The sequence below is a fragment of the Pungitius pungitius genome, chromosome 3 (assembly GCF_949316345.1).
Source record: "Pungitius pungitius chromosome 3, fPunPun2.1, whole genome shotgun sequence".
Classification (NCBI taxonomy): Eukaryota; Metazoa; Chordata; class Actinopteri; order Perciformes; family Gasterosteidae; genus Pungitius; species Pungitius pungitius.
The window spans coordinates 26,274,743-26,301,527 of NC_084902.1; the positions used below are offsets into that span (position 1 = coordinate 26,274,743).

At 46.3% G+C, this 26,785-nt stretch overlaps 1 protein-coding gene across 2 annotated transcripts; it reads right to left on the minus strand.

Annotated features, from left to right (window-relative positions):
- Nucleotides 1–297: 297 nt before the first annotated feature.
- Nucleotides 298–26,174, minus strand: LOC119222898 (gamma-aminobutyric acid receptor subunit beta-3-like). Of its 2 annotated transcripts, XM_037479900.2 has the most exons (10): nucleotides 25,466–26,174; nucleotides 25,230–25,321; nucleotides 25,020–25,087; nucleotides 17,838–18,058; nucleotides 15,677–15,759; nucleotides 14,946–15,083; nucleotides 10,406–10,558; nucleotides 5,962–6,209; nucleotides 5,501–5,569; nucleotides 298–4,021 (listed from the first exon to the last, which is right to left on the minus strand). In XM_037479900.2, the coding sequence occupies exons 1-10, from the start codon at nucleotides 25,543–25,545 to the stop codon at nucleotides 3,656–3,658; spliced, it is 1,518 nt and encodes a 505-aa protein (XP_037335797.1). In that variant the 5' UTR covers nucleotides 25,546–26,174; the 3' UTR covers nucleotides 298–3,655. The 2 variants fall into 2 exon arrangements, with proteins under 2 accessions (XP_037335797.1, XP_037335809.2); XM_037479912.2 differs by lacking the exon at nucleotides 5,501–5,569 and having other exon boundaries at nucleotides 25,466–26,171.
- Nucleotides 26,175–26,785: the final 611 nt, after the last annotated feature.

Below are 26,785 nucleotides of genomic sequence, written 5' to 3' on the forward strand. Positions count from 1 at the left end.
GTCTTTCTAGTAGCAAAGCATTACTATTCGTCTAATATGCTCACGCCACAATATGATTCATGTCGAAGCTATTTTAAAAAATAAACTTAATACAAAAGGGGACAAAAAAGTAAACACACAACAATCTAATCGGATTGGTTAAAGGTCAGACACCTGAAGTATAAGACTTGAGTTCTTAATATTACCGTACAACCAAAAACATACACATTTATAATCACGAGTCACTAAATGATTGAATGAACTTTGCGGCTCTCAAGTAGGGGGATAATGAGAAAAATGACCTCCGACCCCACACAGTTGTTGTTGTTGTTGTTTTTATTTTTATTTATGGGAGCTACTGTACTATTATTTACCAATACTCTGGCACACATTCATAAAGTTCATACACAAAAGTTGTCCAACTGGGAGTTGCAATGAAAGTCTTCAGCTGTCACTGTTTAGTTGCACTGGAACAGGAAGGAATTAAGTGCCTTGCTCAAGGGCACCTGGATAGTCGAAGAGGAGACACGGCCATACAAGTGTTAGGATATGTACAGGTGACATGTTATCAAAATGGTATTGTGTGTCGTAAATGGCTGTTTGTTGCATTAGCTCGCTCCACATGTACATATATGCAGATTCTTTACAGAGTGTCATGCATGATCGCAATACCAAATACACAGGTAATGTATATAATTTATTCGATGGTTTAACATGATAATCTATTGAAAAAGGAAGAGAAACATACAGATATACGGTATAAATCTAAGCCTAAATACATTTTGTGGCAGCACAGAACATTTCACATTCCATTATGGGACCAAGGCCATACAACACCTGAAGCCTTTGATGACTTTTTTTTTAAATATTTTTTTTCTTTTTATGTTAGGCTCACATGGCATATCATGTGATGTCATCAGCTCCCGCGAGTGAGTTTTCGCAAAATATATATATATCTTTTTTTATCTACCCAACTTAAGAATTGTAGTCGCATGCATTATAAAGAAGTATCAGGTTTCCCTCTCATTTGCTTTACAACTGCCTTCATAGTTCAGTGACTCAAACAATGGCTCAAAGCTGCAAAAACACCCGAAAGTACTCGTTTAAATCTGCGAGTGAAGCAGTTGTGCAGGAAGTAAAAAAAGTTATTTTCTCCTCAGCTTCAGATCCCCCAAAATCACCATTGTTATATCTTATTTACACAACACCCAAGCTTCTCAAACTGCTTTCTGAGAGTTACTCCACACCAACGGTTCAAAGCCTGGACGACCTTGGATGCGCGGGACCGCGAAAACGACGCCTCACGTCCTCTTTTAGCGCGTGTCCGGGCGCATCGGAGAGCGCCCCCCAGTTTCATACAACATGCACGGAGTGACGCGACCTGACACGAAAACTGTACCAGTTGAAAATGCCTTCCGGGGGGGGGAACAAATGTGCGGGGGATCCCGTAGGAGTAAACGGCAGAACCAGTACGTCCGTTGGGCTAGCTAACATGCGCTAGCTAACATGCGCTAGCGTACGGTGGGAACAGAGGCTGCTTGGTGGACGGGAACATACACACACACACACATTAACACGAGCGACGCATGGTGACAAGGAATTTTCTTCTGAACACACCTTTCACAAGATGTTTTGGCTTATCATATACAATATTATGTCTTCTGTAAGTTCTGTAAGCTTTGGACCCGGGTCGTAATGGGCACTACGCCCCGTCTACACAGTAGAAAACAGGACACGAAACTCGGGCTCACTCGAATGGGGATTCAACTGGAGCCCTAATTGAGGTCAACCTTGAGTCCAGAAAAAAGAAAAATTGCATTTGTGCGGCAACAATCCAAATACAATACATTCAGTTTATATCAATCACTCTGTACACATAGAACTTCTTTTCTTTGTTAAATTGATCCCCAACAAGTAGCATTTTTTCTTTTTTTTCCTCCCACATGTATTTTTGCACATGCACAGTGTATGTACGTCATGTGTCCATGACATGTGGACATCGTCGCCCACCAGGTGCTCTGCGATCTCGGTTGGAACGGCTCGGTCTACCAACAGCAGGGACAAGGAGAGCTATATTAATCCTCCAAAACACTTATACGTGGACATTCGTCCACCGTCCTGCAAGCAGCACAAAATAAATGGTCTGTCCACGCCCGTCCTTTCTCCAGCTCCCCTTACCCACTCCCCATCTCTCTCTCACACATGCACATGCTCTTAAAGCGCCGTCGCCGGCCTCTCTCTCTCTCTCTCTCTCTCTTTACCTCCGGTAGCTCGTCACAATGGGCGTGTTACATTCTGATGGAGAAATGATGACCATGGCTCATTATCCTCTCCCTGAAGAACGGATCGGGTACATTCAGCGCTAGTGTGTGCTTATTGGGTCGACGGGGCGGCTTCCCGCTATCCGTCTGAGGAATGAGTGAAACGCGCGCCGTCTGGAGTGGATTCCAACACGAGCAGTTGTTTTTGCACTAAATAGTTTGACAATTTGTAAGAAAATCACAAAATGCTCGAATCATTTTCATTTTGGGTTGTACACCAATTATATATACAAAGGTGTGTGTGTGTGTATATATGTGTACACACCTATGAAGAGACCACAATCACCAGAGATTGTGTTGAGCAAAAACAAAAACATGGGTTAGGAACATCAACTGAATACCTGAAGACACACAGAGTACAAAAATATTTCATGGGTTTAGTAAGTATGTCGCCCAAAAAGGCCCTTGGCAGTTGTTTTAAATGAAATAAGACCGTTTTACTGTGGAAGTTTGATCAATTTGAGTGCAATTCTGTCATGCTATTGATTCAAGCGCTTGTTGCTGAAGGAAAATGGCAGTTTCATTTGCGTTTGTGCTTTTTTTTGTTCCTTCTCAAATTACCAAAAAGGAATATTTCAGTGACCCTTTTCTTTGTCAAGAACAAGATGTCAAATAGCAAAAGATTCAAACCTGAGTCACAGTTATACTGAACGGAGGAGAAAGTCCTCAACTTTAAATTATTGTGTTTGGGTACAAGTTTACCAGATCAATGTCTGACATGGTTAACAGCCACCTTTTTGGATAATTTAAATGCTATAAAACAATACAAATCAACCGGGTTCCGTATTGTTGTGACAGAATCCAAGGCAGAAGAGGAGTCATTATCATTTTTCCATTATGGTTGATCATTGCATGCATTAATAGTGCATAGGATACCAGTCAAACATACATTAGTTTGTTTAATGGGCTCTGCCTGCATTCATCTGACCACCTGTGTTGTATAAAGGTTCCTTGGTTCTTTTTTTGATTACAAAAATCACTGCGTTAAGTGTTATTTGTGTAGGTTTTCTTTTGTTGCAAATACTTGTGTATTCAATTGCTGGCTTTCGTGTCTCTCTATTTACACGTGGTGGAGAGAGGGAAAATGTTGGGAAGTGACTGTCACAAGTCCCAATTACAGTACGTACTTAAATAAGGTTTCAAAGACTGCAAATATAAAAACAATTTTGACAAGAACTTGGTCCAAAACTCACTTAAACCTTTTCTCCGTCTGTTTTTCCGTCTCAAAGTGTTGCAGTCTTTAACTTGACAGAATCAACATATAAAAGCAACAAAACGAAAAGGAAGAAAAAAAGAAACAAAACAAAAATCCAACCAAACGAACCACCACGAACATCTCAACAAAAACAGTCCAATCAGACATAGTAGAGCCAGTAGATGAGGTTGAACAGTGAGAACACGGAAGGGAAGATGATCCGTGACCAGCGGTCGATGGCGTTCACATCCGTCAGGTCGGGGATTTTGATTTTGAGCTGCGAGGACCGCCTCCGCAGGCGGCTGCGCTTCATCTGGGCGGCGCGGTCCAGGGAGTGGCGGCTGGTGGAGCGCGGGCCGATCCCGCCGCTCTGCTTGCGGTACTGGATGTGCGACGAGGCCGTGCTGTCCAGCTGCACCATGGACTGAGAGTTCCTGATGTCCGCCAGGCTAGTGGTGATCTCGCCCGCCCCCACCTCGTTGTGGATCTCCAGGGTGGTCAGAAGGATGTTCCCGTGCGGCTCCGCCTGGACGGACAACGACACGAGAAGACCGATTAGCGACACCAGAGAGGGACGGGTCCTGATCACTCAAGGGGCACAGCGGGCACAGCCCCCCGCCCCATTGCCCGGAGACCCCCAAACCACCACAAACACCGGCAACCGGTGACCAAAAGACACACGACATCTACAGAGAGACGCAAAAGCACCACAAAGAGACGAGAGACATCTACGTGGGGAGGGGGGTGCAAAATGACTACAAAGAGATGCAAAACGAGGAGTCATTTTGCATGTGGGTGTAAGAGGAGTGAGGAGGGGGGGTGCCCTCTCCAGGTCTCGTTGCTCTCTGGGAAGGCTTTCAGGTGTTTGTGATGCTAGTCTCAACACTTTGCCCCTTGCCATGGAGACATCCAGCACGCTTACCGTCCTACCACTTTGTGCATCACAAAAAGAAAGAGAAGAGCGGGTTTTGTTGTGCGTGGAAAAGTAATCGAGTGAAGGAGGAAGCGGTTTCAGGCACAGCTTGGGTCTAATGCGCAGTAGATGGCCTTTTTTTTGTCAATTAACGGCACTAATGCAGATTCTCTGCACGACTAACAAACAAGACACATTGAGGAATGAAGGAGAACTATTTGTTTGTCGTCTTTGTTGGTGCCTCCAGCCACAAGCTGCCCCCCACCACCCTTACAGCACGTGAAGATTCTTTTATTTATTTATTCTTTGTGTGAGCGCCCATCATCACGTTCAATAATTGAATGAAGCATTTAGAACACACATCATACTCCATGCCTGTGATGTGTGCACCGCAGAACAAATCAACAATAATGGACATCGGTGATCATTCATGCAAGTGGAGCAAATACGGAAGTCCCACCATTTCTGCTTTTGCATATTTCAAAAGGCCCACTAAGGCGGGTTCACTGAGTTTGCATGAAATTAAGTCTTATATTTGCTTCCCAATTAACGTTTTTAAACAGTAGTGGGCTTACAATGCATTTTTTACTATTCCATGTTCCAATAAATGTTGCCAGAGTTTAATAGTAATTAGAATCCTGGCACTAATGCAGCAAAGGTGCCTAAATGGGGGACCTCTGCAGTAAGTACCCGCTGATGGCTCTCTGTGAGAGCCGTGTGACAAACGTGGCTTTTGATGATTATCACAGTAACAACAAAAAAAAGACACCGACAGCATGCATTCTGGGTGACCTCTGAAAGGAGAAATCCGGCGTCGTGTATCTGAAAACACCACTTTTACAATGCGATCGAGCATGAGCATCATTTCAATGTAGAAAGAACTGCAATGAAGAGGTCAGAGTCAAAATGAACACTCCTGAGAATATGGCAATGTCATGGAGATGTCTGTTGCAGCTTGACTCATTCCATGGATGGGGAGATAGTTTTGCATCACGGCAAAAAAAGAAAGAAAAAAGAAACATCCATGTCAGCTGATGGCAATGGCAGAGTTGACTCAAGGATGTTGAAGAGTCTCGGTGACAAACAACTCACCGAGCGTGAGTGGCGAAGCCCTCTAACCTGATTGGACCGCTTTAGGGACGCGGTCCTACTACCTGCCTCCTGAGGAGATGAAAATATTCACGTGGGGAACAAATAGCTGAAACTTGATTTTTGTTTTTCAACCTAACATATTTTGCCTTCTGAAGCCTCTGTGTGGGATACAGAAGATTATGTCATACAGTTCAGTAATGCAGAACATTTTTCCTTTGGCTGCTTCTGCTATCGGGACGAGGCTGCCTCATCATTCAAGTCCTGCTCGGAGGGAGAGAAGCGAAGGAATCTGAGGGTCAACTCAGACTCGGTCTTTTCTACAGTGATTTCCTGTGGAAATAACCAAATACTCATAGACGTGCAGTCATTTATTCATTTACTTGTACCATAATTCAATCCACTCAGCCACTGACAGTTTGAGGAACCACGTCACACACGTCAGCCAGCACATCTCAGCTCACCCTCGCCGCGTCGTATTTGGCCGCCCGCTCGTTGTTGGCCTTCTCCGCCCTCTCGGCGAGCTTCTTTTGCATCTGAGGACCCCTCCCGAAGAAGATGTAGTTGACGAAGGCGTACTCCAGCAGGGCCAGGAAGACCATGACGAAGCAGCCCATCAGGTACATGTCGATGGCCTTGACGTACGGGATCTTGGGCAGCGTCTCCCTCAGGTGGGTGTTGATCGTGGTCATCGTCAGCACCGTGGTGATCCCTTAGATAACCGGAAAGAAATGTCATCATTGCAAAGTGTAATTGTGCACAACGGAGCCAAAAGGCCTTTTTAACCAATAAAGGTTCATCCAATATAAGTGAGCTGTTACATTTGATGCCTAATTAGTTCAGACATGTCATAGCATAAGCACCCCAGTGATCCTAGGCAGATGCTGCCATCTCGTCAGTAACCGTAGGAACGGGAGAAAAACTCCACCAGATGTCTTAGGTGTTACTATAGAAACAAGGGTATTTTTCTAAAGAAAACGTGTTTGTTCTGTGGCTCCACTCCACTGCTAGCTAGAACTAGTAAACTCTGAGTAAAAGGAAGCTTTTACATTTCACAATGTGTTGCTTGAACGCTCATAATCCCCGTGGATGTTAGTTTACGTGCACGAACACTCGACCTGGTAATGAGGGCATAACTGCCTCATTGAAATTCAACAAAGGTCTAACTTAAAACCTCCAACTGGCCCTGGGTCATGGGGCAGAAATAACGCATGAGAATACATCTGCATGTATCTAGCCTCCAGGTCTTAGTAACCTTAACCACAAGGGATACACACAGTGGCGCTCATTTCACGCCCCGTAGCAAAGGCACCTTCGCACCTTGTATGTTTCAGCACGACAGAAAGAGCTGGACACTTGAGATTCAGATGCAATCATCTGATCAACAGACAAACTAGAAGTTTAAGACAACTGAAACTGAAGCTTTGTAACTGAGGTATTCTTTCCTTTTAGCTTTCTCCTCATGCGGCTCTTGTAGCTCGCGCTCGCCTCCGTCTCCCAGGTGACACCGAACATTTCACGCGGCAAATCAACACACCCCTTACATCGTGATCACCGCCTCACAATAACGCTATGTCTCATCCAATAATAGACATGCGGTGGATATATATCCACCACCTTATCAACCCGCGCCGCGAACAAATGGAGCCAATCAGTGGCCCCGGCAGCTTGTGCGGCGCACGCGGACGAGGCGCTTCGGAGGGCGTGCGCACATGTGAGCCATAAAGTGCAGTGAAGAGACAAGGAACAGTCGTGGGGCTGGGAGGAGCGAGATTGCTAAGGTCAATCTAGCCCATAGTGTGATTTATTGGCACATTACAAGGCTAACACCACTTCTATGTATGTGTGTGTGTGTGTGTGTGTGTGTGTGCGCGCGCGCACATGCCCCTCTCTGCCCTATTGGATGGAGCGATCGCTCGTTTTTTTTTGTTTTTTTTTAACTTAACGACAGCCTTTTTCTTTATAGGTGTTCTCTCATCTGTGCCATTACTCTCCCTCCTTGCACACTACCACACGCCGCCTCCATCCCCACCTCCTCTGCTCCCTCGCCCCCCGCTCGGACAATTTAATCAAGGGGCCATGCGCCCATGGGCCTCCCTCCTTTTTCATCACGCAGCCACACTCTCCGGGGAGAGATTTCTTTTTTTTTTAATGGGGTCTCTCTCACTCTCCTTCTCTCTCACCCACTCTCTCCCTCTGGTCCCATTGTTGCTGGCTGTCCCCACCTCTCCCCCGTCGGAGTATCCAACATCTCCCTTTCTCCCACAATCTCGCCATCACCACCATGGTGCTTTTCCCTCTTTCCGGCCCCCTCCCCCTCTCTCTTGTTATATGTTAACCAGTCGCTTTCTCACCTTCACTGCTGGAACAAAGGCAATTGGCAACTCAATGATTATGAAAGGGAGAAGGTATCACGTCGGATGCAAAGGTAAATCAGAGCGGCGTTAATTGAACGCGTCTATTTGTCAGATATTTGGCAGCTGTCAAGCTGCAGTCGGGAGGAAGTGGGGGGGAGTGGGGGGAGCTACCGGAACAACACACAGTCGACTCAAACTTATAGCTCTGCCGTTACACTTGAAGTGCTCGCGCGCCAATTATAGGCCGTGACCACACCTTGACTGTTTGCGTAATGCGATTGCGAGTGAGCAGGAGGACTGCGGGAAATGGTTTTGCAACCAGATTAGCGAGCGAGCCGTTCATCTGTAACTCTGCAATCCTTCGGACCCGCTCGTCAAAATGAGATTCTCCTTCAAACAATTCAATTGTTTGCCTGCTGCCTTCTTGAATTGATTCCACCCGATCATTACACTGCTCTTACCGGCTGGTTTGCCGGCTGGCCATGCATAGCCAGCCGGCTGGTTTGAGTGTGTGGGCATGCACAATGCACCTGCTGAAAGCTTGTAATGATCTATCAGGAGAAGTGAACGGACCCTCCGGTTGCCTCTTGGTTGCAGAGGCACACGCCGGATATTGTAGCTAGCAGGACTTCATGCATACACTACCCCAACCACACAAGCATAACAGCACACACTGTGATGTAATGGCCAGTTAATGCAAAAAATAACCAGTTCAGGCTCGCAAATAGCAGGGGAGATAAAGCTGATAAATCTATGTGCAGACGTGTGCACATACATTGATTCTCTCAAGATTTCCTTCTCTAACAAGAAGCCGTAGCATGTCATTGCTGTTCCCTCAATCAATTTAAAGATGATTTTTAGGGCCAAAACAGAAGTCAATTGGTATGGCCAGATTGAACTGTTGAATGGGAGATTTAATGCTGGGCCCCTATTGGCCCTGCCAGTCTTAAGCATGTCGTCACTGCAAACTGGGAAGCTCCATTATACGATCAAATTACCTCAAACTAACTGACACAGTGAATGTGGGGCTTTTGAGTCCCCCGGCGATCTTACCTAATGTGCCTCGTGTGTCAATTGTTGAGCCACTTTTGCTTTGACAGTGATTGAATTCTTAAACTCCGTAACTGAGTGAAGAGACATCTGCATGGTGGCGAATTTAACATCCTTTTAGATGGTTGGTAGTGAAGGAGCAGACTTGCAACAAAGGTTCTTTGTTGTGTCTGCTGTAACCATTCAGCTATCTGGGCTTCGCCCTAAAAACTACGCTGGGTTTTCATGAAAACTAATTGTAATATTGTGGTTGTCCATTATTGCACAGTGGTTCAGTTGAGTTTGCAGTAGCTCCACCTCCTGTCCACAAACCAACGGGTGATGTCACAGCGACTGCATTAACTAATATATGTTTTACATTACTTTGATATTTATGTGCATGGTCACTGCTGTGGGTAGACAGCTTACATTAAATCAGAAAAACGCACTGAGTAATCCCTTATGTATTCTCTTGTTATTGTTTTTTTGGCTTTGGAGCGGGTTACGTAAGATGAAACCCTCTGAACAAGAGCAGGTGGAGGCTGTTGCTAAGCCGTGATTGGACAGCAGCTTGTCCGGGGGAGGCATTTAACATCTACCAATTTACCTTCCTACTAATTTACGCTTGCTACTAATTCTGTGTTTTCATGTAGCAACAGAGTTACTTCTTGTTGTGAGCTGTACCCAGCATGCAGTTCGGCGGGGTCGTTTTTATGAATGTATAATTATTAGTGTTAGAAATTGTTTACGTGTCGTGTTGTGGTGTTAAAGAGAGTTTGCTGTGGGTTATTCATTGTTGTTATAAAGTTATAACCATGACTCAATCTCAACACACGTAAGACAACTCGCTCCGACTGCCGAGCAGTTTTTGTGGCGTAACACCGGTGTGAACGGTACGTGAGAAATTCATACCGTACGGAAATCTTATACCGGTTCACCACCCAGCCCTAGTTCCTTATACGGCATCTTGAACTACAGAGACATAACTGTGCTGCAATCTCCTGGGAAGAATCCCAGTGATTACAAAGCAGGGACCCGCTGCTTCCCTCTCTCCCTTGTTTACTGCTCACGGGGCCCCCGTGGGGTCTGAGAGCCCCCCACACGAGCAATCAGACGTTTAATTATGCTGATTCGGGGAGCTCCAGGACAACAACGGCAGACAAAAGGTATGACCCGGTGTAGTCCGAGTCAAGTTTGTGTATTTCTGCTTTTGCCTCACGGAAAGGCACAAACATTTTTACCAGCTTCTATCAGTCATTCAGCTGCATTATACCTTCAAGTAAAACCCATTAGCATATGCCCATAGAAGACAGGGATTTTGTTTTATTTTTTCTCCTTACATAGTACTCATGTTCTTCAAACCATTTCCATTTATTCCACCAATATCCAAACTTTTCGTCAAAGCTCCCACTAATTCCACCGCGGGATGAGCAGTCCAGCCAGGGATGTTCTGGGTCACTCTGGTCCCCGATCGCATCTTAGAAATCCAAATACCTGCCCGATAACAGCCGAGGCCTCTTACCTAGAGCCACTCTGGCTGCTGACGCGTCATAGTTTATCCAGAAGGAGACCCAGGAGAGGATGGTAATCAGGATCGATGGCATGTACGTCTGCAGGATGAAGTAGCCAATGTTCCTCTTTAGCTTGAAGCTCAGAGACAGTCGAGGGTAGGCACCTGAAACAAAGACCGAAGCAGGGAGTATAAATCTGTTGTTTCAGAAATTAGAATGTTAAGAATCACAGTACATACATTGTATCTATCGTAACACATTTTGTTGCATAGATTAAAAACATTTCATTGTTGACGGTAAAAACATACAACTTATATTATACATAGGAGGACATAGGGATACCTTGTGTTTTTGTTTCAGTTTCCATGACAACCTCGACAGCATGGGTTAGATTTATTGCCATGGTAACAAGCATCCCCGTCACTGACGCAAACACACCAAATCTCTCACACACACGCACATGACTGTAACACTGTTTTTGCGACACAATATTTAAAATGGTGATAAAGATTTCAGCGCTTTTTGGCTTCATCAATTCTCAACCATTTCCATAATTCATGTGGTGGTTCTGAGAGATTCTGCATCACAGCAGGAATAATAGCTTTCTAAATGCATGAAGCGGTGGCCCTGATGCTTCATAAGTTTCGTTTGTGTCATCACTTTTCCATGACCTGGAATACAAACAGAACACTGTACGTGTGTGTGCTCGTGATTTCTCTTCTGACATTTATCCCTTTATGGAGTGAATCTATGGCTCGTTACTCCCACTGTTCTTTGCTATTTTCCCATTGGAGGAGAACTGAGGGGGGGTGGCATTGCACTGTATTTTCCAGTCCGTGGGTTTCAGCCAAAGCTACTTGTGGCGAGCGTGGGTCCAATCAACGGCACCCTCGTGTGCAGAGCTGGATCGAGAGTCACTCTGAAGAGGCACGCGGCCTCATTAAGATTCGCTGCCGACAGTAAGTTAGATTGCAATAAAATCCTGACGATGTCATTTTAAAGGGGGGCGGGCCGTTCATCAAATGTTGTTATCGAAAGCTGCCGACTGATGCACCCGACATAAGAAGAGAGAGAGAGAGAGATAGGTCCAAATAGGAAATGACTTGTGATCGGTCCTTGTTGTCAACGCGCTGCTGATTGAGGGCCCCCCCATTCCGCTGCGCCAAAGTGCATTACATGGTGCGTGCTCAAGGACCCCTCTCGGTTACAGTGACTCACACTTTATCTAAACCCATTGCCTCCTCTTTGGTGCCATTGACCATGTGTTTGGCTAACTACCATTACACGCGCTGCTGTACCTGTATCAGCCTGGTGGGTTTCTTTTTGTCTTTCCAAGTCTTCCTAACATGTTTAATGTAACGATTTTCATTCAATTAACGAACACAACAAAGGAATTTCCAGAGACGGCAGGATGAGATGTGCGGCCTACCTTTGTAGTTAGTTATGTTGTTCATTGTGTCATGCACATACATACAAGTGCCCTGCGTATAAGACCTGATATTGTTGCGATTGGTGAAGCATTGACTTTTCCTTTCATGCCAGTATTTGCTGCAAAAAATGTCTCAACTATTTGATGAATTGCAATAGAATTTGGTAATATATATAAATATATATCGCTTTTGTTTGGAATAAACAAAGGAACGGGTGGCTATTTTTGCATGAGCAGCACAGTCAACATGATTTATCAGTGTGTCAGTGGAACTCGGAGGAATAAAATCAAGATAAAACAAACCCATCAATGGCTCAGAGAAAGACAAGAGCACTAAAAAAGCACCGTTCTCGAGATTGTTCTATCTGCATTATAGTACTATTTAATGAGCCTTAACAAGAACCTCCATAGTTCATCTATGCATTTACTTCATATCTGTGGTTTAATTGAAAAATCCAGATCCATTCAAAGAAAAGAAATTGGGTGTTAACTGTAATAGGATCTTGTGTTGCAAGCTTTAAGTTGTGGAAAAAAAACAGTAAAAAATCCTATATTACAACCCAGTTCAATGTTTCATTAACGGTTTATTCAATATTGTCCACTTCCTGTCTTCTTGTCACTTATTGTCCATGTCTTGTTCTGTCCCACCAATAGTCCAAGTAGATGAAAAAAAATGTGGAACACGACATTTGGAATATTTGCCTGATATTTGACTTTGAACAATTGAGCTGTAAAGCCGACGACCAGCTCAGTGCTGAGCGTATTACTAAGCTGCTCATTATAAAGCACATACAAAGCTTTGCATAATGCCAGCTTTTCCTTATTTACCACATCAGATGATCCTCCTGTGTTTTGCTCGTGGTTAACAGTCTGCCAGCCGAAAAACAAAGTCATCACACGCGCTAAACAAGCACTTCATTCTATTGTAAATGTGGGAACAGAATGTCACAGGGCTTAAAATACCCCATTCACTCCCGTGGATGTGTCCTTAATGGCAGCTCCTGCAGCCGTGAACGGGAGCCGTCTCCCTGCGCTGGACGCTGAAGTGGTGGAAGGCAGCGAGTGGGCTGAGGTTCAGTCGCGCGTGGGTGTGGAACTGTACTGGCTGTGGAACTGTACTGGCTGTGGAACTGTACTGGCTGTAACTGCTACACCAAAAAAACAACACGCCGCGAGTGGGAGGGACGCCATGTGTGAGGCGGAGAGCGAGAAAAGGAGAGGAGACGAGGACGCAGGGATGAATGCGAAAGTTGGAAAACAGAGTCTGATGAGGTGTTTTTGCCTGGGACATTTAGCCTTAGTACTGTGGATGTAAACATTGAGTGAATCTCTAAGACTTTTTAAAAGTTGTAAAATGAGCCAAAAACATTAGAAACTGTTTTTTTAACATGTTTGTTAGCTAAAGCAGTATTTTCTACAGGCAAATGGTTTGAGTGATTGATCTGCCTCGTACTATATATACTACGTGCTAGTGCTGTAGTCATCATCCCAGGATATAGGCCCACTAATGAACATCAATGCTATATTTAATTCATTAAAGGGTGAGTTTTAAAAAGCTGTTTTGGAAGCATTTCATGTTTTCTGAAACCTTCATATGTGAGGGAATATTTAAGGGCTTTACTGTCAAATTACTGCAAAACTGTAAAATATAGATGTGCTTGAATATTCAACACTGTTATTGCAGCTCTCCTATTGAAGATCTCAGGGAGGACAAAGATAATAAAGCTGACGACGGACATTGATGAATGCAAAACAACACTTAAATGTCACAGTCCGACGTGCCTTTTAATGCACGCACACAAACGGACAATATTGTGTGTGTACTTCGAGGAGAATAGTTGATGTTGTGGGTCACATGAATGCGCGATGCCCTGAATCCTGGGCTGTTATTCTGTCAGGGAGCAGGGTAATTGGAACGCGACAACACCTCTTACAACCAGAGGAAAATATTTAATAAAGAAGGCCAGGGAAGTGAGAGACGCGGTGCCGAGCGGGTGAAAAGGAGTGAGGGAAGTAAAGGCCGACCACTGGTCATGGAGGGAGCGTGGTCATTAGCCTGCCCTGCCTTTTAATGTGCTTCACACATCCTGCACAAGAGCACGGGAGCAGGACCGCTGGACACTACACTTGAATCGGCCCCACTCACAGGGGAGGTGCCGCTTCTCTAAAAACAAGTGCACTGTGTGCTCGCTCGCCTCAGAACACACACACACACACACACACAGGCAGGCAGAGACACACATCCAGCCAGGACTGATGGCTACACGGCAACATTACGAGAGGAGGGCGACTCGGAGTGAGGCACTAGTGGGGAGGGTGGGGGGGGGGGAACAGTAAGCAGCCTCAAAGAAGTGTTAAAAATATCCAAAGAGCAAACAAAGGAACGATGTGCTCTTTTGTGTTCTTTTTCCAGACTCGGTGCGGCTCCTCCTCGTGAGCATAACTTCTATGAGAGATTCTGTTATTAATAAACGTTAAACGCCATGGCCTCGGAGAAGCTGCCTCTTGAAATGAGCCTCCGCTGACCAGGTTCTATGGCCGTCGGTTAGAGAGCGTCATTAAAGATCGGTGTCTGGGACTCAATGTTCAACGTTTGCTGCCGGCCGTCGAGATAATACTTTGTTTGTTACGCTGCGAGAGTTTTATTGCATTGGATTTAATATCCTAAAAGCTTTCATGTCACCTGCTTGTGTCACACTGATTTGACTGGGAGTCCACCGTTACACTGGGTAAGCATCAACATGATAGGCAGACCATTCATTCCAAAGTCACCTCACGTGGACACAATTTGCTCCGTGAATCCCAGAGTTCGCGTCATGTTTTTGCTGCAGGACCTTTCCAGCATCCCTGCATCAGCTGCTGTTACGTGAGGGATACTTCAAAGGCGGCGCATTTTCTCACTTCAACCCAATTAGAAGCTCTGACAAACACAACTTTGGCTCAGAGGATTTTAGATCAACAGATCAAGCTTTGGCACAGATCTCCTTTGCTCGAGAAATTGATGAAATAATGAGCTTGAAAATAGGCCAACGCTCAACACGAACAATGCCATTGTAAAGGTAACATCCACCTGTCGTGTGTTACTCCCAGAGGAACGCGACACATCGCAGGAGAGCATTTACCTGTGGAAAAGACTACGTTCCTGGAGACCAACTTGTAATCGACGATGGAGAACTGAGGCAGTTCGATTCGCGTCACCCCGGTTACCGCCGTCTCGCCTCCTTTCCAGTAGAACTCGATGTCGTCCGTGGTGTAGCCATCTGCACAAGTAGAAATGCACACACACGCACACACATGCACCAAGGTGTTACCATCTGTCTAACCATCACAGGAGACCAAGATATGCAGTGTTGCTGATCCTCCAACTGGGCTGTCATTCGGGGAGAAGCGCGTTTGAAGTCGTTTCCAGGAACGAGACGTTGCTTTCAAAGCAAACGAGTCAACAGGTTCACTCGAGTTCACAGAAAAGTACAAAGATTTACAAAAATAGCTGACATTTCCTAGCTTTTTTTTATTTTTTATTCTAGCACAGACACTATTAGCAACAAATCTGGGGGGGAAAAAAACTCTTGAAGGTGCTCCTGTTACTTATACTCATAATAGTGCAGATTCCGTTTGAGGCGTACACCTCCCTACACCCTACACCATATGAAGGACGCAGACTCTCTGGTCTATGAATCAAATATCAACCGTTTTGTCACACATTCTCAAATTTGGTTTGTAGCTCAAAATGTTCTACCTTTTCTAACTTTTGTAATTTGAGGGGCCAGTCGTCGTCGGTTGAACAATCAAAAGTCCCAAACTGTGTTCCCCTCAGGCGCCGCATTGTGGGCCCTGACAGCCCTCTACTCACAGCTTTCTATCTCCAGAGTGCAGTTCTGTTCGTCCAACGGGTACCTCCTGAGATCCATCATACATGCTGCCGTTGTAGTTATCCTGAGCAAGGAGACACATAGCACAATGTTAGATGCTGTTTTGGAAGTTAGATGGATGGGATGGAATAAAGACGGAAAAGGTGCGACTATCAAATTGTATTTTCCATTTGATTTGTTGTTATAAAAATAGCAAAGCAGGAGAGTAGGTACTTAACAAGGAAGTATACGGGAATGTGGGCATGTAATGAGATTGAAGCATCGAGGTGATAGCACTTGACTTTGTCCGATCATCTTCAAAGGAAACCAAATGTCCATTTGTCTTCAGTCGGCGTCATATTACTGGCGAGTATTGGCATCTTAAAATGAGATTATCACACCTCCTCTGTGGCATAACGCTGACTGTGTAACTGTACAGATGATTATGCCGTAGAACACAGAGCGAGAAGCGGTCCTGGCTCTCTCCAAACCAACCGGCTGCCCTGTGATGTGAGGAAGCCAAAATGGGTGCAACTAAAGATCATTTTAATGCCACTGATTTTGGCAGAGTTTATTGCCTGCTCATCTCAACTGGGTCATAAGGGAGTATCCTTTTTGTTTTTCAGATGTACGAGCTCACGCGGTTAGACTAAGCAGCAAAGTAAAATGCAAATTTGGAAGGATTTAGGCTAAGTCTGCCCTGCTTAACTGCTTGGCAGTTATCCACTTGCTGTCTTCATTCAGTTAAGACTCGTGAGGCTGTAAAAAAACATTAGGTGTTATTATGGAGCTAAAATTAGCAACTTAAGAATGGCGTCTGCGATATATAGACGTGTTGTTATTATTGTGACAGTGCATTTTCCTACTTTGATTTCCAAAATGACTCAAATTATAATATCTGTGCTCTTTGAAGCCTGTCTGTTAGACTAAAAGCTGTACTGCAGAGATTGAGTAATTCTAAAAAATGGCTGTAAACGTGTTAAATAGTAAATGGAATAAATTATACCATGAATACATTGTGTGAAACATATTATGAACAAATGAATTTGCGGGTAATTGTGATATAATGAACAGTCTGAAATAGCAAAACCTCAATTGGCATTTATCCGTTGCTAGTAAACACTTAATTGATTGGTAAGACTCAGTAGTTGTGGCCCTGCTAAATATTTGATGTCATTATGTAAATCAGTTTGAAGCATATTGCTCAGCCTTACCTGGCATACATTTATTTAACAGCTCATATCACAAACACAGCGTCACACATCCCCCTCCGCCTTTGATCCCTTGAAAGCCTTGCGAGGCCTTTAAGTGGCCCACGAGGCTAAGTGCTATGAACTCCCCCTGCATAATCAAGCAGGGCTGTCTGACAAAAAGTAGCAACACCCAACGGATGCGAACGCAAGTACGCGACCAAACACACACACACACACTTTCTCTCCCTGCACTATAATATTTCAAAGCATTGATTCATTGGTCAGACTAACACGTCTGAACCTGCCTGTAGAAAAGATCAATGTAAATTCAAAACAAAGGCTTTGTAAAAGAAAACACTATCAAACAACAGCTGCGAGCTCAACGTTTGGGCTCCGTGTGACCCGGTCAGACTTCATTTAATTGGTGATCTCTGGCTGCGCCCTCCCTTAAAAATGCAATGCCGGGGTGCCCTTGAGCACGAGACGTAATCCTCTCGCTGCTCAGCAGCCAGCAGCAGGAAACTGCCAAGTTCTCAGCAGGGGTGACACGTGGAATTAACTCGACTGTGGGAAACGCAGATGACATAAAGTCACTCCCTGCCCGGTACTGAAGAACACAACAAACACCCACGGCGAGTCACTTTCTCTCATCGTACTGTGTTATTGGGCCCCAAAATACCTTTCCTTCTCTTTGCCATCACCCACAGCCCCCAAAGCCGTCTGTAAAACTCAGTATAACAGTACAAAAAAGAAAAGAAAAGGCCTTGTATCTTTTTGCAGATGTTAATTAAACTCATGGGAATAATGTAAATGTCAGGGACTATTTTCTGCTGTGGTTTAATACACAGTTGGAGAATTCATAATAATATGGAAACATGGCGCCCACTACTACTGGTGTGGCTCAATGACGTGTTTTTAGCCCTTTTTCGTGTTTGCACGAGGCCCACGCGGATCGCGGAGCCGAACCCACCTGAGGCCGTAGAGGACGGTTCCGTCTGGATGCAGGCGGATCATTCGGTTCTTGACGGTGACTCCGTGGACAAAAGACTTCTTGTCGTTGAGGAAGTAGGTGTCGGGGACCCAGAGCTGGTCGGCCACCCTGTTATCCAGGGTCAAGTTGAGGGGGATCCCTAAGTAGGCGAGACGCTTGTCCCTCCAGTACTGCTGGAAATACATGGTCAACGTGTAGTCCTGTGGAGACAAACACCGGGTAGAGAGACAACGAGAGGAGGTCACCTGATACATCTCTTTGCTTCAAACACCCAGACACTTCTCATTTCCCTGCATCGAACGAGCTGCCGCGCGCCCCCACAGCAAATGTGTACCGCTCTGAAACATGAACTGTGCCCATTTCCCGCTGTTAGTGCTCCTAATATTTCTGTGACGTGACACAGGCTCCTACGAGCCGGACGCAGTGTGGGCCAAGTGGTCCACACGCCGCCGCCAAGGCCTCAGAGCCCCCCTCCCCCCTTGTGACCCGTACAGCAATGTGTTGTTGTACAACAAGCGTGGCATGCTGACTGACTCATGTAGCTGCAGCCTTCTTCCATCCACAGTGGCGTGTTCCCACTATGAGCAGTGATTCACAAAGACGTCCCGTTGAACTGTAATGGAGCCTCTGCTTTCATTCAAACCGACTGACTCCATGTCTTGTAAATGCATCCAAATAGTTTTGTCTATTAATATCCATGTACATGCATATTTTATGCGGATCTGTTAAATGCAACCTCCTTATGGGACCCGAATGTAAATGTGTACCTTAAGTGACACTTTATTGTTTCGTCCTCTGAGATCATCTCTAATCTCTTTTCAAAAATGCTGAATCTCAAAGGCTACGCTGCGGTGTGTGAGAGCTTCGGAGTTCTTTTACCACTTCCTGTAAATGCATTTGTTGCTGCATTAGCTGTTCAAAATGATCTCCAGGGCACGGAACATTCTCGTAGAAGTCACCTCAAACTACGTTTTACAGACCGAGTTAATTATTGGTGTTCTATGTCTTTGTATCCCACTCCGTGACAAACCCGCGCCATCTGGCCCCTAAGCCAATAAGCATTGGCAAGACACACTTAAATCCAGCTGCGAGGGTAACATTGGGTTGGATTATGGAGGAGTTTTAGGACGGTGGAGTAACTAAGACAAGAAGCGAAAAAACAAACCAAATAGGCCGGTAAGAAAATAATTGTTTGTGTTTTGCCTTCATTCAAGAGGTATTGGAGCCGAACGGAAGCGGCAGCGCAGATAGAGGACGGAGCCCCTCCCTTCCACATCACATAATCCGCTTACCCAAGCTAACAGTCTCTCTTCTCTATTTCTCTCAGTCTGTCTGCACCTCTCTCTCTCTCTCTCTCTCTCTCTCTCTCTCTGGGCCATGCTGTGATATCCCCTCTGTCAACTGTGACGTTGAAATACAACCAGCCCGCACCGAGCTGGTGCCGCCAAAGCCGCACATGTCCGGAGTAGCAGATTTCACTGTTACCCCGAAACAGAATTTTTTATTTTTTTTTAAAGAGAAAAGATGGGAATTAAAACGGCCCCTTTAACGAGCACAGCTTCTCATTGAAAAAAAAAAAAACCCTGTTACGTAACCGTGATAGTTTCTAACCGGAGCCGAGAAATGAAACACGATTAGGGCGGCGTGATGAGGATTTTTTTCTTACTTTATTATTTTCACACGTTCCTCGTGCTTAACGAGCATTTGGTGAGTGCACAGAGATGGGAAGCTCTTAGTCAGCACAGGATCCAGATTGGTCCCCCAGCATGAGGAGCAAAGCTCACTGGCACTGAGCCATGGACGTATAGTGGCCGACCCACGGCTTCTCCACAGAGACGGAGCCATTCTGGTTGTGGCCGGTTGTCGTGTGGAGATAACCGAAGCGAAGTTCAGAAAAAATGGGCCGAGGGGGAGATAGCAAACAGTCTGTTTCCCGCCTCTCGGCACTGAGGTACGTCTGAATAAAGATGAGTAAACACACCTCAGTGTTCTGACTGAGTGAGAATGTTTAACGCTCACACTCTGGTAGGAGTGGAACAGAATGAACAAAAGTGTGGCAAGTTATATTCTCCAAGACAGTGGAGAGTGACTCCACAAACCCGGTTATTAGTCAACATCTTTGCTCCTCCCGTTCCTTTGTCTTGGACTTTTGATGCCTCAAATACGTTCTATGATTAGGCTTAAGAGATTGTAATGTTTTGTACTCCGACATAAATTAAGTCTGAAGTAAGCCTCTGGTGGATTTGAAGCTTTTCCGTGTCTTAAAAGACTCCTCTCAGTTGAGGTTTGACACTAAAACGTATCTTACAAGAGGCGTTGGCGTAAAGGTTTAGGAGGCAGGGGCCCTAATGAAGGTTGCTATTGAGGTGCATTATGGGAAATGTCGGAGGCTCCTTTTGAGCATGACCAATTCACGCGAACTAAAAGTCTCTGCTTCAATTATAATTTTTTTGCATTTGCCCCTCTTTATGGTTGCGCAATATTCCATAATCTGAAATTTTAAAAAATGCCCCCACCCCTTTCAGCTGAGACTAAGACATTTTAGCGTATTTGTGTTTTTCTTAATGCATTCTCAGCTCCCTCTGCTCCCCTCTTTGTTTCTTATCCCATTGCAGCAGAGGAAATACAATCCCTGAAAGAGTATTCATTTGCCGAAATAGAAGAAAAAAACGGCACTGAAAGCCTTCCATAATGGAGCGACGCTCGTCCCCCGACTTGTTTCACCAAAAAAGTTTGAGTGACGGATGGTTAAACCTGTCATGCGCCACGTCGTTTTTTAAAATTCACGGCTTCTCGGGTGGTTCCGTTCGACCAAGCGTTTGGAAGGTCATCTTAGGTCGGCCTTTAACCGAGAGAAGAAGGCTTCTCGCAATGTGACAATGTGCCTCATCATCCCGATGTCTCTCGACTCTATCATAGCTGCAATGAAAGATACACGGTTTGCCCCTTCTGAGGGGGGGGGGGCATGAATCGTTGGAGTCGACCATTTATTGACGAGAGTAAATCCTTGTCAATTTCCACGATGGTATGACATGAAGGGCAAGAAGCGCCATCCGTCACGGTCTCATTCAGGGGGTCAATGTGGATGGATCGCAGAATGTCAGAGCCAGTGAACTTTACCCCTCCCCCCCCCCCCCCCCCCAACCATCCTTACAAATGACTAATGTCCCTTTCACGCCGCCTGGTATTGACCCTTAACACATCACTTACGCCCCCCTCCTCGCACTTCCACCCTCTTAGAGCGGTATCACACTCCTGGTGTGAGTTTCCGTCCTCCCCTCAGCTCTGCGGCAACTAACCCGCGACTCAGAGGAGGTGGGGGGGGGGGCGGCTTCTGTCTTTTTATGAACTGGGACCCTGGATTATGATTTATTGACAAGCCCTTTCCACAACAGGCAAATGCCCATAGCTGTACCACGGCCGTGGGGTTATTAGCATATGTTTTCAGCCCAGACAATGAGAGTGACCAGTGGAAATGATTTCCGCCGAGCCTCAATTATTCAATTAGCTCGACTGGATAACCGCTCTCATTCAGGGTGTGTGAGAATTCAGATAAGCAGGGTTTTGGCTGTGAACTGACCCATATTCAATATAATCTGTCCCGCCCTCGCTGCGGCGCCCGACGCGCCGGCTGCTGCGCCGCGATACCGCCGGTATCTAGGAGACATCCTGCTAACGGTCACGTGGCACATGCTCTCGGCCGTGGGCTGCGGTGCGACAGGGAAGCGGGTCCGACAACATTTGCTGGCGAACTCGAAAGAGAAACGTTCATTTCTTTTTGTTTCTTGTCTCCCGGGTTGGACTTTGCATCTCGGTTATACGTGTAATCACGGCGTACTCTGCGTGAACCCACCTTCATCTAAAGAGATTTGAGTCACTTCAGTATAATTTGGGAACCCTCCCTGGGGACGGCCCCGGGGCGGTGTATCGTCGCAGTGCGGGGGCGGGGATCCCTCGGCGACGTCCTTGTACCCCCCCTTCTGCTGTTATGGAACGGTAAAAATAGCTCCTTTCCTTATTGAGCTGGGCTTTTTGTCTTCCAAATGACAGTTTAGGCCTTCAATAAACAGGATAATTTCCTCACTGTCTAATATTTTATGACGAAGTGCCTCATAAGAGGTAGGCACAACGGTAAAAACCTTTGTGTCTGATATGAGCTGAGCCACTGTGACGTTGTACTCAATCCTTTTTTTTGGGTGGGTTGCATGTCACAAATTTGGTCAATTTCTGCCTCATCTTTGAATTCAAGGTCCCAAAGGTGTGTCATGTGCTTAAATAACAGATGGGTAGAGCACGGTGCCGAGGTCTTTTGTTTAGGAGAAAGATTACATATTATCAACAACAAAAAAAGAAAAATGAAAAGTAAATTTAACAGAACTCGTCAAAGTCACAAACTTCTAAAACAATTAAACTGGCCAACCGTCACCTAGAAGGTTTGACTCATTTTAGTCCCGGGGCTGGTTAGAATGAATTGTTGCATTTTGCGTTATAGTGTCCATCTTTTATGCAGCCGCATGCCTGATAAAAGACAAGCAGGTGTGTTAAGCCACAGTCAAGATATGCTCTTTTGCAAGGATGGGAGACCTATATACACAACAATTAGGGTGACCATAGGTTGTACACAAGCGGCACGTGATTCCAAGGTGCAGGCGCTCTGTAGATACATCACCGACTGCCAGTCTGCCTCGTGGACTCGTTTTCTTACTGATGGAACTGGAAAAAACAGTCAGCTGTAACATTTAGAGAAAGAGATGCAGAGAGAGAGAGATCTGTTCACCTCTCCATAATGACAGGATCTGTTATCTCTTCTTCTTCTTTTTGACACCCACACTCAGCCGTGGGTGTATGGATGACTAGCTCTTCCAGCCTGTTACTGCCAACTACATTTAACAGCGACCGGCTCTGACCACCCCCCCCGAAACGATGGTGACTTCTAGTGAGGTGTGGATAACGGGCTGGGATGTAAAAGGCTGGGGAATAAAGAATCGCGTCGGCCCGTTGTGATAATGAATAACACACGCCTACGCACGGTGCCCTCGTTTTGCACTCAAACTTTCCCAATAGGAGTGTTTCAAAGTGTTTTAAATGCAGGCTGTTAATTCAGCCGATTCCACCTCCACAGCTCACATCAAACCAATTGTCCGACGCCAAAAGACCGAACTCTCCTCGCTGCACTAAAGAGTAAGTGAGGCACCTTTGAGAGCGATGCGTCGGGCCGAATCTGTCCCACCCTCGGTCTGATGTCGTCCCAGCGTGCGCCGTCTCGCACGAGCGAACCTCCGAGGTGATTAGTGCGCTTTTCCTCAGACACTCCGGCATCTGCTGGTGGCCGACCCGGGTCGACCAGCCCCCGCCAGGTGAGCTCCTCGGCGCCGAGCCAGATGCCGAACTGAAGACTCTGCCTTCTCGCCTCCCCACTCCTTGCTCTCTGCTCTTTCCTGTTTCACTCACACTCTAGCATAAAGAGTGTATGATGTCCTATGTTTTAAAACCTATACCTCATTATAGAGTCTGTTTACAGTTGCTAGGGATGACAGTAGGGATGACAGTTGGCTGTGGAGTTGCATTGTGGGAAATGTATGTGCCAGCTTTTGACCCGGCAGGAGAAATAAATGAAATACAAACAGGTGCTCGGTCTCTGACCCGCGGAGGCCCGAGCACCTGTTTGGATGTTTGATTCCAACCATCACATGGGTCAATCCCTCTTCTCTGTGTTCCACGTTTCCACGCTCGTGTGCATGAATGCACGCATATATTACCTCATAAACGTCATTAATGATGATTGATAATGCATTTTCTACCCCTTCGCCTCAACCCTAATTATCTGATGCCTAAACTTGGCCCTTTGCCTACGCGACTCCCATTTGCAATCCTTATCGCTCTACGCGTTTTCCAGCTGGAGGGGAAAAAAAGCATCCCCCAAATGTCAAACGCTGGTGCGAAAAAACAACAAACGGCCTGACCGGTCTTGATTTGGCGGATCACAGCCGGGGATTGTTCATCTAACAGGCACAGATGCCCATGTACACTCCCTCAGTGCACCGTTGGCGATGTGAAACAGACCTAATTAATCCTCTAATAACGTGTGATCTCGGCTGTCTGATTCCCGGGCCTTTGTGTGCTCCTCAGAGAACGTTAGAACATTAGCAACCTCCAGCTGGTGGCTCACTGAGCTCATGGAAGATTGATAAAAGCTTGGCTATAAGCAATAAAGATGATGGTGAAATATGAAATGCCAAAGAACAGTTAGCTCTCGTTTCAAAGCCCCGAGCCCTGGAAAGAGGATAGAAAGTCAAAGCTACGAGTCCCCGGGTGAAGAAACCATTGGGTCATTACCATTGATCAACACCAGCCCACACACACACAGACACACACACACACCTCCCACCAGATGAATAGTGATCCTTTTTCCTAATGTGGTGCAGTAAAAATCCAGCACTGGTCAATAAGGAACTGGCGTTGTGTGGAACGACGCTCTGCGCCGCCATGCCGCGCACGCAAAGAGGCCTAACCAACTCCCCGAGTTGTCCTGCTGGATGCGGCGATCGTTCTGCTGTGAAAGCACATGGGCCAGTCGGCGCGGTAACGAGCGACGCGGCCCATCGAACACGCGGTCAACGTAGGGGGCCCGAGTGTGGCCGGCTCGCATCTTAGCAAAGATCCAATCAGAGGCTGCTCGGTGGGGCCCAGGGGTGCACACTCCTGAACCAATGGGGTGAACCAATGTGGCTCCGGAGGCTAACACGCTTTCAACCGAGAGCGAAGGAGGCCATGTTGTCCTCGCTTCGTGTGCCAAGCGTGCTTTCCGTGTGGACCGTGTGGCTCTGTTCTATCCGGTCTGACCTGAAGATCCGAAGCTCTATTGTGTTCTCCTTCTTATTTTTTGTCTCTCGGACACGCGGGCTAAGCGTGCAAGGCAACACCGCCGGCAGTGTACGAGATAAAGATGTTTTATTGCTTACAGGAAACCCAGCCCATCCATCTCGGCTTCACATAATGGCTTGCGAGGGGGGAAAACGGGATTCACATCAGCACTTCCCAAGAACAGATAGGCCGCCTGTAGGGAAAGCACGTTGTGTGAGTGCAAACGTGCGTGTGCGTGTGTGTTTCGAGGCTGAGTAAACACATGACAAACAGTGTTTAGTGTGCAGATTCACTCACCATGTTGACTTCTGACACCATGTCTATGCTGGCCACGTCTATGCTCATCCCGACAGCAACCGGGGCCCCTGGAAGATTTAAACACGTGTTTTTCCATTTGCATATACATAAACAGGGGCATAAGCCTCTGCACCTGACCACAACACTGCAAGGGGCGCCAAATATGAAGCTGCGTGAGAGGGGGAATTGGACGGCATCAAGTGCACATACCTCCAAAGTCCGGCCTCAGCCGGATGTCGTACCCCTTTAGGAGTTTGTCCACCGTCTCCTTCACGAAAGACATGTTGCCCGGTTCGTTGACGCTGCAAACGACAACAGACATAAGAGGGGAAGGTGGGAAGAGGGCACATCACCTTGACTCCCGTGTCAATCAGCCCCCCCACCCAGCCCGTGCAATAACCTTGACTTTTCACAGAAGAAAAAAAAAAAGAGAGCACAGCGCTCACCTCTTCGCGCAGCACACAATCGAGCCGACAACCAGCGCGGACAAGACGCGGAATTGACGGACCCTGTGCAGAGCAAACATCACCCCTTCCTGTTTGATTGTTTTGGGGTTTTGTTCTCCCCCCGCCCCTCACCTCCTTTTCCCTCCCTGTCTCTCTCCCCCTCTCTTTCGTTCCCGTTGTTTACAAGCAGCAACAGCAGAGACGGCTCCCGGGCGCGCTCCAAAATCAGAGTAAATCCATCGATTGCACCGAGAGGAGAAAGTCGACTGAGGAAAGAGAAACAAGGGGGGGGGCGGTGTTTAAGGGGGGGCTAAAAGTCAGCAGCCCGCCGCCGATGGAGTCACATATGAAATATGGGCAGACATATCGCCTCCGCCGCAATGAAAGGCTCGCTCCGCTTCTCTCTCCGCCGTCTGTGAGCGCGCGGGATGGAGACGCTCCTACACGCGGGAGCTGGAGCGCATATCGATGAGGCTGCTGCTGCTGCTGCTGGTGGCGGCGGAGATGAAGGCACTCGGCTTGTTCAAATGAGAGCAGAAGACCAGCAATTACACTATAAAAAAAACAGCACCCGCCAGTGGCTGCAGTGTATGCACGGTCTGTCCTATTTCCTCTCCTTCCCAATCAGGGCCCTTTTCCTAAAATGATCATTTTATTAGATTAGATTGCACTCCTTGTGCGTGTATGGGCAGGATGTGGGTGTTTAAATGGTCTGTCCCCGGTGTTGAATCAAGAAACCTCATTAAATTGTTGAACTAAAAAAAGAAGCCTAATGGGAGGGTTCAAAGCAATGCAGAGATATCCAAACTTTTAAGTGGCAGTATTCAAATCCACTGCATATACGATTCACGTGAGTCTCGCACCCAATTCAAGATAACAACACGTGTTGGAGTCATTTCTGGTTATTTTGACCCCGACACCTTTATTTTATATTTACAGTAGTAGTATTTCGATCATTTTATTTTTAGACTGTACAATACAATTCTTCCCTTACACATAAATACTACAGAAAATTGCCTTGGACATTTTTTACAGTGCTCCTCACACAATCTGCGCCAATCCACTAGCACCGAGTTCCCGGTAAAAATGGCGGGACCCGAACGATATCAATGAGGGACAGGTGCATTGCTCAACCATTGTGATTGATCAGCTTGTTAATCGCCAGCAATGGCCTATGTTTCTTCTCTTAAATCCAGTGCCCTGCAATAGATCCTTTACAAATATTGAAGTCGCAAAAATATTCTGCGGATAATTAGGACCAATTACGTGAGCGCGCGTCGTTTGCGGTTGAAGAATCTCATTAATAAATAGTGCGTGTGT

Excerpts from the sequence above, each read along its gene's own strand:
- LOC119222898 (XM_037479900.2), bottom strand. The coding sequence starts at position 25,545 with ATGTTTGCTCTGCACAGGGTCCGTCAATTCCGCGTCTTGTCCGCGCTG. Across the intron at positions 15,084-15,676 it reads CACTCTGGAGATAGAAAGCT|ATGGCTACACCACGGACGAC; the intron begins GTGAGTAGAGGG and ends CTACTTGTGCAG. Across the intron at positions 4,022-5,500 it reads GGCTTCGCCACTCACGCTCG|GCGGAGCCGCACGGGAACAT; the intron begins GTGAGTTGTTTG and ends TTGTCCGTCCAG.